This window comes from Melozone crissalis, unplaced genomic scaffold (assembly GCF_028551555.1).
Source record: "Melozone crissalis strain CALT ecotype California unplaced genomic scaffold, PUWL_Pcris_2 ptg000002l_1, whole genome shotgun sequence".
Taxonomy (NCBI): domain Eukaryota; kingdom Metazoa; phylum Chordata; class Aves; order Passeriformes; family Passerellidae; genus Melozone; species Melozone crissalis.
In genome coordinates this window covers 22,641,850-22,653,888 of record NW_026535780.1, presented here as the reverse complement: position 1 = coordinate 22,653,888, position 12,039 = coordinate 22,641,850, and the positions used below count along the sequence as shown (strand labels likewise).

The window sequence follows — 12,039 nt, the reverse complement described above, 5'->3', positions numbered from 1 at the left end:
GCCGCCGCGCATGCGGAGTAGCGGTGCCGCAGCGGGAGCGAGGCCGGCGGCGCGGAAGGACCTTGGTGCGGAGCGAGGTGAGGCCGCCGCCGCTCCCGCTCCGGCTCCCGCCGCTCCCTCTTCTCCCTCCCCTCATTCCCCTCACTTCCCTCCTCATCCCCATCCTCAGGGCTGCCAGCCCCCGCTCCCCGCTCGGCCGTGGCCCTGCGGCAGCCCCGTGACCTCTGCGCGTCCCTGAGGGTGGCGGGGCCGGGCCCGGCCGTGGCGGCTGCAGCGCGGGGCTGGGGCGCCCTGGGCGCGGGACACGGTGCGGGGCTGGTCCCAGCCTGTCCCCGGTACTGCTGAGAATGTCTTCTGACATAAACTGCAGGACAGCAGGCCTGGGAGGGGAAGAGCCTGCGGGGAGCGCAGCATTAGTGTGCACAACGAAGGCCAGCCTTGATTCCACAAATACTCGTTGTAAGGAGTGTAAGAACTTAAACTAGAATCGTGTCATAAATAGGTTGGCTTGAATTTTGTCCCTTAAATGTTCTCACTGGAAGGTCAAACGCACAGGACTACTGTTGCTTATATCGTGAAGACGATTCTTGCACAATACAAAAAGAATGACCTCTCTGTAGTACCAGAAATTGTTTTAAGCAGAGCTTCTCCCACAGTTCTCTTATTTCTTTTTTCTTTCAGGAAATCCAGTCACCATGTCGGCTGCACTGTTGCCAAAGCCCCAGATGCGGGGCCTTCTGGCCAGGAGGATGAAGTTTCATCTCATTGGGGCATTTGTGGTGTCTATGGGATCTGCAATTTTGTACAAGGTGGGCTCTGTGGTCATTCGGTTATAAACTGGCCTCATTGGAATATTTAAAGAATTCATAATATTTTTCTGTTGAGATTGGGTTGAGCTGTTCATCAGAAAGGTTTAGTAATGTATTTTTTTAAGCATCTTTCCAAAGCACAAATAAATCTTCCTAATCTTCATTTGCAGAAATGATGTGACTAAGCTGATGTTTCATGCTGTGTGTTCAAGGTCACGCAATTCCTGACAGCTGGACCTTGAGTCTCCCAAAATGCTCTTGGCCATTCACAGCTGATGCACATTAACCCAAGATCCTTTGTGCTTTGGTCTGCCACAGTTTCTGTGACTTGGGAGAGTTGTCCAAGTCTTATTTTATTTCTTGATTGACTTCAGGGAACTTGCTCTAAAGCAATTTGGAAAACTCATCCTTCACACTGAAGATATCAGTGTGGGAAAACCTAATGTGGTCTTTCTGTGCTGCTCTGGAGGTGTTGTGTGGAAATGGAGCATTATGTTTCCAAAAAAACACCCTTACAGGTTTGATTTCGGATAAAGATCAGAGCAGTACTTTATTAAATAATTATTGAATCTCATACACAAAGCAAACAACGCAGTGTGAATTGTTGTGGAAGAGCTGGATCTTGGTTTTCCCCTGTAACTCATGCATATATATTGGCAGCATTTGAGTGCTCAGGAAGTTGTTGACAAAAGTGACAAGAGATGAAGTTAATTTCAGGTTTTTCACAACTTCTCAGAGCCACAAATGCCTATCAGAAACAGTGAGCTCACACATGTACTTAACACATCTGTTGAGAGGTAGACAAGCTTGTTTGTGGTCAGACTTAGAAAATAATTTTTTAGCAGTGTCTGTTTCAGTGCCTTTTTGGCACCCCCATGTTAACACACTGGTAAGGTGGCAGACTAGACTTAGAACAGGTAACATGGATCTCAGCAGCCATTGACTTTGTTCCACGTCACCTGCTGTTGTACAAATCCACTTCAGAATTTTTTTCAAGCATTTGGGAGCTTTTTGAGTGCATCCCTGTCCTTCAGGTGAATGGGTGTCCAAGAAATGGGAATTGTGGCTTTTTATGTTGGTGACCTGTAAGAGTGGCTTGGCAGTCTTGTAAAATTGTACCAGATGTAGTTGGCTTACAGTGTAGCTCAAATGGAGCCCTTCAGTGTAGGATGCCATTTGTTCTGGAGTTTGAGTTTTGCAGAGGCACAAAACTTGCCATAATGATATGTTTTGTGTATAAATCCATTAGCAGGGAGGGTGTTGGACACTGGCATCAGTACAGATGGAGTGGTTTTGGATTTTGAAAGTATGATGTGCTACCTTTTTTAAGGTTTTCATTCAGACATTTGTTCTCCTGACCAAAGATCAGGTAGCCTGACCTGTGGGTTTTAACAGGAATAAAGGAATGTTTAATAATTTGAGCTAAAGGCCTTTTAGATTAATATCTACTGATAGACATTATGGAACTAACAGAAGAAAAATCTGTTCATAAAGCTTTGCAAACTTTAATTTTCTGTGTGTTGCTTTCCAGTTTGGAGTTGCTGAGCCCAGGAAACAAGCTTATGCAGACTTCTACAGAAACTATGATCCCATGAAGGACTTTGAAGCCATGAAGGCAGCTGGTGTGCTTGAGAGCGCACCATCCAAGAAGTGTTGGTAAGCTGCACCTGCAGGTAATGAGCCTCACTGCATTGCAACAGGAGTGAGATGATTTCAGTGATATGGTGTGCTTCTCCTTGGAGGGATCTTCCTTTTTTTTTTTTTCAAATTGAAAGGGTTTTGCGAAGAAAAAGGATACAAATTGCACGTAAGAGACCTGGGTAATAAAAATGTGGAGAAACAGGAGAACTGGGCTCTGGGGAATAAAGGCAGGATAGAAGCTCCTGAGTACCTTCTGTGTAATTTGTTTCAGTTGTGGGTACAGGAGACAGGGATGATGCCAGGCCTTTGCCCTCCTCACATAACCATGGAGAGGAGACAAAGCTCTAATGTTAAACTCCAAGACTTACCTGGTTCCACAGTTATGTTCATCCTGTCACATCTTGAACTGCTTAACTTGGGCCTGTCTGTATCTTCTGCTTGCATACTTGTGGTGGTACAGTGAGGGAGAAAATGGAGAGGCTGATTCTCTCTCGTAGCATACATCTTAATGTAAGAAACAGAGACAGCTTCTGCATATCACTTTGTATTTTGAAGTTGGTGAGAGGGGGAAATACATCTATATACACATATATATTAAAAATCACAGTGGCATACAGCTCTGTGTTCTAATAATCACATTTTTGCCATATTGTATAAAGCTTGAATAGAACTTTGTTCACAATACTCTTTTTTTAAGCACTTGACACTGCCTTTTCTAGGAAAACTACCCAGCTTTGTTCTCCCCTGCTGGTAACACCAGGAAAAAAGTCTTGATTTCAGCTGTGTTGTGGTTATTAATAACTGCACTCACTGAGCTGCACAAGCTGATGTGACAACTCAGTAGAGTTCCTCCCCCTTTCTTGGTGCAAATTTTTTACATTGAGTTCTCTGCTTCTCCTAAAATGACTTCAGACTAATCTAGAATGATAGTTTTTCATTCTTTTGGAATGTTTTCATATTGTGATCATTACGTGATAATCTGTGGCTTTAATTGTCCTGGCCAGCTGGATTTTCTCAGCTTGTTTGCATGAACAATCAAGATTGAATAAAAGATTCGTACTTAACACTGTGAGCACTGAATTCTGTTCTGTGACAATCTGGAACTATCCAGCTTCTGCTTAGCACAATTTCTTAAAAAAGTTCAGAGCTCCATGTCTTCTAAAAAATTATCAAAAAAGGCAAAAAGTCCTTGTGTCAGTCTCAGCTTTTGACAGTGGGTTGTTTTTTTGTTTTTGTTTTGTGAGAGTGGGATACTGCTGTTCTTTAACCATGACTGCAACAAATCTAAATAATGAAATTATAAATTTACTTAGTTTAAATCTTGGTAATTCTGCTTCTGATTCAGTCCTCTGGCTGTCTTATAGTCACTTTTAAACTTCTTTAGATACTGGAATTGCGTCCTTTAGTCAGGTGGCCTTCATCAGTGCATTCTGAATGGCCATCTGGTGGTAAAATCATTTCAAACAAACATTGTCAACAAGGATGCATGTTGAACATTTAATTCAAATCATGAGCAGGATTTATTTCTGTACAAATAGAGCTCCACTCCCAGCCTGTGTTCCCATTGGCAGCTTTAAAAAAATTTGCACGTGTGTGCACCTGTTAAAATTAAATGTTTCCTAAACAATTTTTCCATTTCTTAATTGTACTGACTCAAAAGAAAACATGGGAGAGAAATAGTCTCTTGTGATTTTGTTTGAATTGATGATGTTTCTTATTCCTTAGCCTGTTTATAAAAGAACAGATATTTTTTCACTCATAGTAGAAAGAGGTTGGGTTTTTTTGTGCCTGCACATGAATACAAAAGTAGAAGAAGGGGAAAACAATGCCAGTGTTTCACATGTTCTGTAAAGGCTGTAAAAAAAGGACAAGTACCCAGAACAGATGGAAGGCATTTTTGTTTGCCTCAGAAGTTTAAATTTTAGCTATTTTGAATTTTTTGCCATTTTTTGGTGTAGTTACCTAAAGGATACAGTGATCATGCACAGTCTGCATCTCCCAGTTTACTGCAGCATGTCCTGTATGTGGCAGTAAATACAGTGGCTTAACCTCACTGAGCACTCTCTGTGGAACCAGTCCTTAGCCCCAGAATTGAGGAGGGGTTGGGTGGGCAGGAAGGAGTTCATTAGTTATGGTGGGAGCATGGCACTCTACACCAAGTTCGTTCCTGCTGGGCATGGAGGCGCCTTGGCACCTCCCTGTGAATTCACACTTCTCCATCTGCTTGGATGTCCACAGACTCTGGTGTTGATACTGACAGTGGGAATTGAGGTGTAAGTGTGAGGAGTATCTGGCATCTGCTGTGTGCTCAGCCATGGAATGAACGGGGAAGCTCAGAGTTTGGTGCTAACCACTTTCAAGACTCTTGTCATGGAACACAGCTGGTCTTGGATAGTGTTCAGTATAATGGGGAGAAGCAATTTGAATTTGGTTTTCTTCCTTCCTTGGTAGGCTGCCTGCACCACTTGTTTCCTCTCTGGCTCCTCTCCGAAAGCTGCATTCCTTTCTCCTGCAGACCCTCAGCAAGACTGATTCAGTTACCAGTGCAGCATATATAGTGAATCTGATGTGCTGTGCAGTGTTGTTCCAGCTCTTGATTTGTTCCATGTTTCACTTCTGTTTGCCACATGAAGGGTGTGTGAAACTTCAAGCTCAGGAAATAACGGGGAATTCCTCTAGACTAAACTACCGCATAAACATTTCTCTGCTGCTTTGCATTTGTACATACTGATATGTTCACTTAGAGCATGAAGTTTGTCCATCATAACTTAATGGGCTTTTTTTATCTTGCAGATTCCCTTGCATTTCAAGAAGACTTGATGATTGAACCTTGTTTGTTCACTGAAGTGTAAAGTGCAATGCGCCACAGTGCGTGGCACGCTCTAATGCAGCTCAATGAATAAAATACATATGTCAGTGACATTTAGTTCTCTTCATTAATGTAGAGATACTTAAAGGCTCAAGTACTGGGTGGGTGGAAGGAGGGGTGGAAAGTCTTCAGAACTTGCCCAAGATGACAAAGTCTATCTTTCCTCCAGGAATTATTTGCATCTCTCTTTTGGCCAAATTCCACATTTGATAGCACAGTATATGCCTAAGCAGTGACAGCTAGTTTGTCCCAGCTGTTTATGGGAATGTGTGAGAGGACATAAGTTGCAGGAAGGGAGAGGATGGATTTCTGGAGGGGTCTGTGTTACCTCTGGCTTCACAAGGTGAGCTGACCTTGAGACGAAAGAATTTGGCTAGAAATTCTGGAAATACACCAGCCAACCTTTTTGTCTTTTTCTGCTGTCATCGCTGTATTGTCTTCCTTACATCAGCAGACTGTTACAGCAAGACTTACAGACTCTGCAAGTGCCCATTCTTACACATGGTATATTAGTTACTCTAATTGGAAAATTACTCCAAACTGCAGGCATGTTCCCATCTAATTGATGTACAAGAGGGAAGGGGGTACAGGCAGACAAAGTAAATATTGTATTATGGTAATAAAAATCTTGGCGTGCTGCTTTTAGACATGTATCATCTTTTTAATATCTGGAAGTAGTCAGCTAAGCATAGTTTGGATCCCTGCTACATTCTGTGCAGTCTGAGGCACGATGCTCTGTCTTGGGCCATGATAACCTATGAATGAGAACAGGCTTTGTCATTGCCTCTTGCTCAGGATGAAGAAGGTACTAGAACTGCAGCTTTTGTTTGCTAAATGTGGATACTTAAGAGAGCAGGCAAAAGCTGACTGCATGAAAGGAAGGAAGTCTTTGTATGAAGCAGTATGACAAATTAGGCCATCTGTGTTGTATTTGAAGGTCTTCGGTTCAAATCCTGTTTGGAATAACTTATTATTTTACATGGATCATTAACTACTTAACACTTAATAGGTATCCTTGAACAACATTTGGGCTAATGAAAGCACATAAGTAATGTATGTGATCCAGAACATTTTATAGAGCAACATGGGATTTTCTTTAAACTTCCCATGCAGACAGTGCTTCCTTTAAGCAAAGAAAGCATTTGACATTAGTGATGCTGGAGAAACCATCTAGTAATCAAACTACCCCGGCTCCTATAAATGTAAACCAGAGCTTAACAATAGCAAATGATAGCCATTTATCTTCCCAATGTATAGTATAAACAGTGTATGCCATTAAGTACTGACTAACATTTTCTCAGGCCTGTCTGCAGGTTTAAATAGCCAGAGGTCTTCAGTCTTACTGACAGCTTCAGAGGCAAAGAAACTTGCTACTGCCAGGTGTGCAGGTTAATAGACATGATTCCCTTGTCAGTCGAGGCCCTGTATTCCTCACAGTTGCTATGAATTAATTTACTGCTAAATTCTTAGTTTCCTTTAAACTGTTGCAGCCAGCAGCAGTTATTGCAGTCTGTGTTCCTTCAGCTACCAGCTCATGTGATTTAAAGAAATGAGAGTTTTGTGACTGAAGGCAATTTTTGACAGATACAGCAAGCCCAGGGATGTCTCTGGCTAAATGTATTTAACAAAGGAAGCTGAGTTCTAACTTCTGTGGCTGTGCTTTGAGAGTCTGCAGGCTGCAGTTGTTGCTTTCTGGATGCAGTCTGGTTCCACATTGAATACAAGGCAAGTACTTCCCGTAAGCAGGTAATGCCAACCATCCCACAGCCTGCTTTCCTCTGGAGTAGGAAGGGAGTGCAAAGCTGGATACCTCACCTGCTTTGCTGAAATCAGCACCAACCTACCAGGTTTCCTTTTTTTTTTTCTGTTAATTTAAATTTTTTTTTTCCTTTGCCAGCAAGAGTTCAGCTAATTCTATCACACAAAGAATTGGAGAGGGACATAGCATAGTACAAGACCTGTGAGTTAGACCCCAATCAGTTGCTTGTTACAGGGCATTCTGTTTCTAGGAGATGCAGAGCTGAAAAACATGCTTGGCTCTCTTGGAGATTATCCCAAGTGTCTGAAGGTTTTTGCTACATTTATGTATGAAATGATATATAAAAAGGAATTTTTTGACCTAAACTGCTTTGGGAAAGGTCTTGCCTGACTATGGCTTCAAATTTTTTGGCTAGCTTACTTTATTCTGGAGTGTTTGAGGAGTGATTGATTGTTCTGGAAGCAAACTAAAAAGATAGATTTGAAGTTGTGAGCTCTCCAGGTCTAAAGAGCATTATGAGAGTAGGCATGTTTAAGAGTACACATTGCACTGCTTTAGCAGCTAAGTACAGGCAGCTGCTCTTTGGACAACTTTGTTTTCATAGTTCACACAGCTCATATGTAGGAGAAGTTGATTTATGTGCCGTCCCCGCTCGTTTCCATACATGTGGTCAGAAGGGGGAGAAAGAACCTGCCTAATGCAGTAAAGATGCAGCTCTATTCACTGAAGAAAAGTGTAATTTAAGCAAGTGTTTATTCCAGGAGAATGTAATTCAGGAAAAACACAAATGAATCTTAAAAAAAAAATGGTTGAAATCTACAAACTTTTAGAAATGAAACTGCTGTTCCTCATTTTACACAGGTGTGTTTGCATCCCCTTGGCTTGTCTGTGTACTCCATAAATAAGGAACAAATTAGTCTAATTGAAATGGTGAGTACAGTGCTGTTTTGATTCACTTAGTCACAAAAGCATAAAACTTTTCAGCACACGTTTTTGGCAAGCTAGTCACCAGTTTTTACTTCCAAAGTATTGTCACGATCTATTGCATTTTCTGGTACACTACAAAGTCCAGTGACCAACTGGATCTAATGGGGCCCTCATGAAGCTTGTACATCTACACCTTGTAACCAAATGAATAAACAGATCACAAGAACACGTATTACAGGAATAGCTTTATTATCTTTAAACAATTTAATTATATTACAATTTATCCATCAATATGCAAAATTAGAAGTATTAAACAACTTCCATAAAATACTCAGGAATGAAGCACATGTGTGTATATACATATACATTTTTAAACAGTGTTATTTAAACAGTGACTAAGTTACTAAATCATTGGGTGAAATGTTCATAATGGATGGGCTTATTTCACAGTCAGAAAAGGACAATGCAGACCCCAGCCTCCTTTATTCTCAGTAGATGAGACACGGCTTTTAGGAATATCTTTTAACAAAACAGAACTCAAGAGAAAAACATTGCAGTTACTACATTCTTATTTACTGTGCATTTGGTCATATCAAGTATGCATAGAAGTTATTAGCTATAAAGCATATGCTCCAAATGGTGATCACATTTTATTCCAGTTTTTGACTCCAATTCCAGCCATGTTCAGGAATCTCCAGACATAATTCATTTTGGTAAGCATATAGAAAAGGAGAGAAAAGTTAACAAGCATAGCTGGAAACCAAGTAAGCTTTTAGTTTTAAAATGAAACTGCCATAGTCAGATTTGGTGTATAAAGTCATCTAACTGTGCCCAGAGACTGATTTCTTGTCTACTACAAGAAATGCAGGTGTTTAACATACATTTGTTAGTGTATTGTGATGGCATAATTAACTGTTAATGTAGTTGGTGCCTGTGGGTCCATAGTTTTCAATCAACTTTAAAAAATCTCATTTGGCTTAGTACATATTTGAAAGGCCACATTTCTTTTATCAGTTGGAAGATGATAAGCATAAAATGAATTAGGGCTGAAGGGAGCACATACGATGTAGTGGTGGCAGATCAGAAATGAGCAAGACCCCACAAGGTGTACTTAGCACCTGCACATCTGGGTTACATTGAGCTTGGAGATTTTAAGGAGACAGCTCTGTTTCTTCAATTTTTGAACTGCGTGTTACTGGCTTCCAGTTAATGAGCAGACAACACACGGTCATACATACATGGAAAGAACTTCTGAAAATTTGATGGTGGATAAAATAAAGTTTCTGTATACAGATAGTTTTAAAAATAAAGTCATGTTGTAGTTCATGTTTTGTTCTCCAAACCACACAAAGGCACTAGTTTACATTATGGACTAATGTCCTGCAGAACTTCAGTCAAATAAAGGAAGCTATTTTAAGGTTAAAGTGGTGCTAAAACCCAGCTGTCACTAGTAACTTAAAACAGCCACACTGGGTTTAGTGGGGGAAAATGTTTTGCCTCAAGACGCACATGTTGGGGGAGTGTGGGTGTGGGGGGAAAGGCTCAGCCTTGAGCAAGTTTTTACAGCTGAGTTATAAACCTGGTTTATAACAGAAACTGGCAGACCCTAAAATAAGATATAGAGGTATTGATACACATTTCTGTGTGTGGTAAAAACGTCCGTATGCATGTAATTTTCCCCCATTCTCTAATTTTTGGTTATTGAAAAGAAAAAGGATTTTGATTAAGCTGTAGTCCAAGGCTGTTCCTTCTCACTTTATTTGTTTGCCAGAACACTTTCCTTCCAGCACTAGTATTTTGGCTAGGAAGCAGGAATGTTGTGAAGATTAGAAAAGCTATTGGGCTTTGTTATCAATTTCTACCTCCTCAGAAATTACATGCATCTCTACTTGATGTAGGTTACTGCAGAGAAAGCACCGCTTTCAAACCGGTACGGCATTACTACACACACCAGAAATAACTCTTAATTAAATCCTTTCCTCAAGGCTTTATTTTTCACCATGGTGAATTTGCTAATGAACACCTGGGCAAAACTGGGATCAACTACATACTGATAGGTCTTTGTTATAGTCAGGGGCTGCTCAGCAGCCAGGGCTGGCGGGGCCGGCGCTGTGGCGGTGCTGGGGGCGAGGTGGCAGGAGGCCTTGGTGATGTACTCCACCAGGCGGTTGTACTGCTGCTCCGACAGCCTCTCCCTGGCGCCCTCGGCCTGCAAGCAGATAGGATACAACAGTCACTGAGTGTCTGACAGCAACTGAGCTGAGCAGCAAGGACAATAACTTCCACATTTTGCTGATAAAAATCTTCCTGCCTGAAATCTTAAATAGTTTAAAGGATTTTTTAAAATCATGAATGTTCTCCCATAGTTGAGTCCTTGGTGAATTAGTCCTCTCCTCTGCTGTTTTGGACTTCTGAGAAGCTCTAACTCGGACACAGAAAATTTAAGGAGTATCTTTTGAGAATTGGTCAAGAGTAGAACTTTACAACAGATCAACTCCTTGTATTGAAATCCCTTTTAAATGGAAATCCCTTTTAGAAAAATGTCAGTAGCTCTTGGCAAGGCTTATCATACAGAAATTCTATTTAGCTAAAATATTTTAGTCTTTAACTTGCTTAATTTAAAATCAAGACTAGAAGCTACTTTCCAGTAGCTTGAATGTTGAAGCTACGTTCCAGTTTTGAATGTTCTATGGCAGGATATATCCATCTGCTTCTGGCAACAAAACCCATCCACACAAGGACATTTTTCTAAACAAAAGGGTTTTACTAAAGATGATTTGGGCATTTTGTTTCTGGAAAAAATATTAAGGGATCTGTGTTTTGCAGGCTGAAATAGGTAGAGGTTGTTTAAGATCCTAGCGAGAGGAATGCAAGTGACCTACCCTAGCAGGAAAAAATACAGTAGAGCAAATACTGTAATCTGTCTTATGGTTGCAACCAGATAAACTATTATCCAGGAAAGCTATGGGCAAACCTGGCTTTGGAAGATCAATCTGCTGTGCCCTTGTTTTTGAAGTTGAGGCTGACTGTGACTAGCTTGAAAAGGGAAGGCAAACAAGCAGACATCAAGCTGGTTGCTCAAAAAAACTGTATTTCAGAAATCCCACCGTGGATACTACAGTAGTATGACAAGCTAAGCCATTCAGAATAGAAGTTACTTCCAAAATATTATAATGAAGAAAAAGGCAGCAGCTATAACAGGGCTAGGGTTTGATGCTTCCTTATTTTACACTTGGAGAATTGCTGACCAGTTTAATTTTTATAGGATTTAAAATTTTCTTGCTGGACATCATGCTAAGGATTTAAAGACTGCTATCTTCTGCCTGTCTTTCAGGGAGTTTCACAGGTCTTGCTAGATAGAATGATACTTTCAAACAGTGCCATTAGATTCACTTCAACATCCACAATCAGTATCCTGTCATGTCTCTGGACTGCAAGACTCATTTAAATACTCTGCTGCTTATTTGAAGAAAGAATTAATCTGATTGATAGATAGTGACAGGTGTCACATTCACATGAAAAAGTCCCCTCTTTTTTTTTTTTTTACTATGCCTTTGGAGATGGATTTGCTGCTCAGTGAGTAGAAACACTCCTGTTTTCAATCATCATCACAAAATTGCTAAAGGAAGCAGGCTCATGAACAAGCTCAGAAGTTTAAGGTTGAAGCCTATGCCTAGAAACAGCAGAAATGATGAAATGGGCAGAGGAAAGGGTTGTTTCTATGAACGACCTTAAGGCAGGGAAAAATCAGAAGGCAGACTGCTGCAGCAGACTCCAGCTAACAGTGGAGAACGGTGTCTGAACCACGACTTTGGTCTGGTGGCTCAGTGAAAATATCTCAGCAGTCAGTCTGTTACAGCAGTTGAAAGGAGAGAAATATGCTGAAGTACCACCTTTGTAAACTGGATTTTAAGTTACAGGGTAAATTTTGGATGTAGGTGGCTTCATATTTTTTCCTCATTTCTCCTAGGGAGGTAAGCCCAGGGACAGCTGGGTTCTGCCTCCACATTGACCAGAAGATCCTGCTTACCAAA

The 12,039-nt window shown here is 41.0% G+C and overlaps 2 protein-coding genes across 5 annotated transcripts in view; one reads left to right on the top strand and one right to left on the bottom strand.

The window, feature by feature from the left end:
• Positions 1-5,370, top strand: LOC128933215 (cytochrome c oxidase subunit 6C-2). Of its 2 annotated transcripts, none has more exons than XM_054270149.1 (4): positions 1-77; positions 682-809; positions 2,341-2,465; positions 5,244-5,370. In XM_054270149.1, coding segments are annotated over exons 1-4 (321 nt in total). In that variant the 5' UTR covers positions 1-10; the 3' UTR covers positions 5,245-5,370. The 2 variants fall into 2 exon arrangements, with proteins under 2 accessions (XP_054126124.1, XP_054126122.1); XM_054270147.1 differs by having other exon boundaries at positions 2,341-2,482.
• A 71-nt stretch (positions 5,371-5,441) lies between these two features.
• The window catches only part of VPS13B (vacuolar protein sorting 13 homolog B), a 433,545-nt gene continuing 426,947 nt past the window's right edge, over positions 5,442-12,039 (bottom strand). For all 3 annotated transcript variants that reach the window (XM_054270120.1, XM_054270137.1, XM_054270129.1), the window contains exon 62: positions 5,442-10,214. In XM_054270120.1, coding sequence (XP_054126095.1) covers positions 9,969-10,214 — 246 coding nt within the window. In that variant the 3' untranslated portion in view covers positions 5,442-9,968. The remainder of the gene's footprint in view (positions 10,215-12,039) is intronic.

Excerpts from the sequence above, each read along its gene's own strand:
- LOC128933215 (XM_054270147.1), top strand. The coding sequence starts at position 11 with ATGCGGAGTAGCGGTGCCGCAGCGGGAGCGAGGCCGGCGGCGCGGAAG. Across the intron at positions 78-681 it reads GGACCTTGGTGCGGAGCGAG|GAAATCCAGTCACCATGTCG; the intron begins GTGAGGCCGCCG and ends TTTTTCTTTCAG. Across the intron at positions 810-2,340 it reads GATCTGCAATTTTGTACAAG|TTTGGAGTTGCTGAGCCCAG; the intron begins GTGGGCTCTGTG and ends GTTGCTTTCCAG.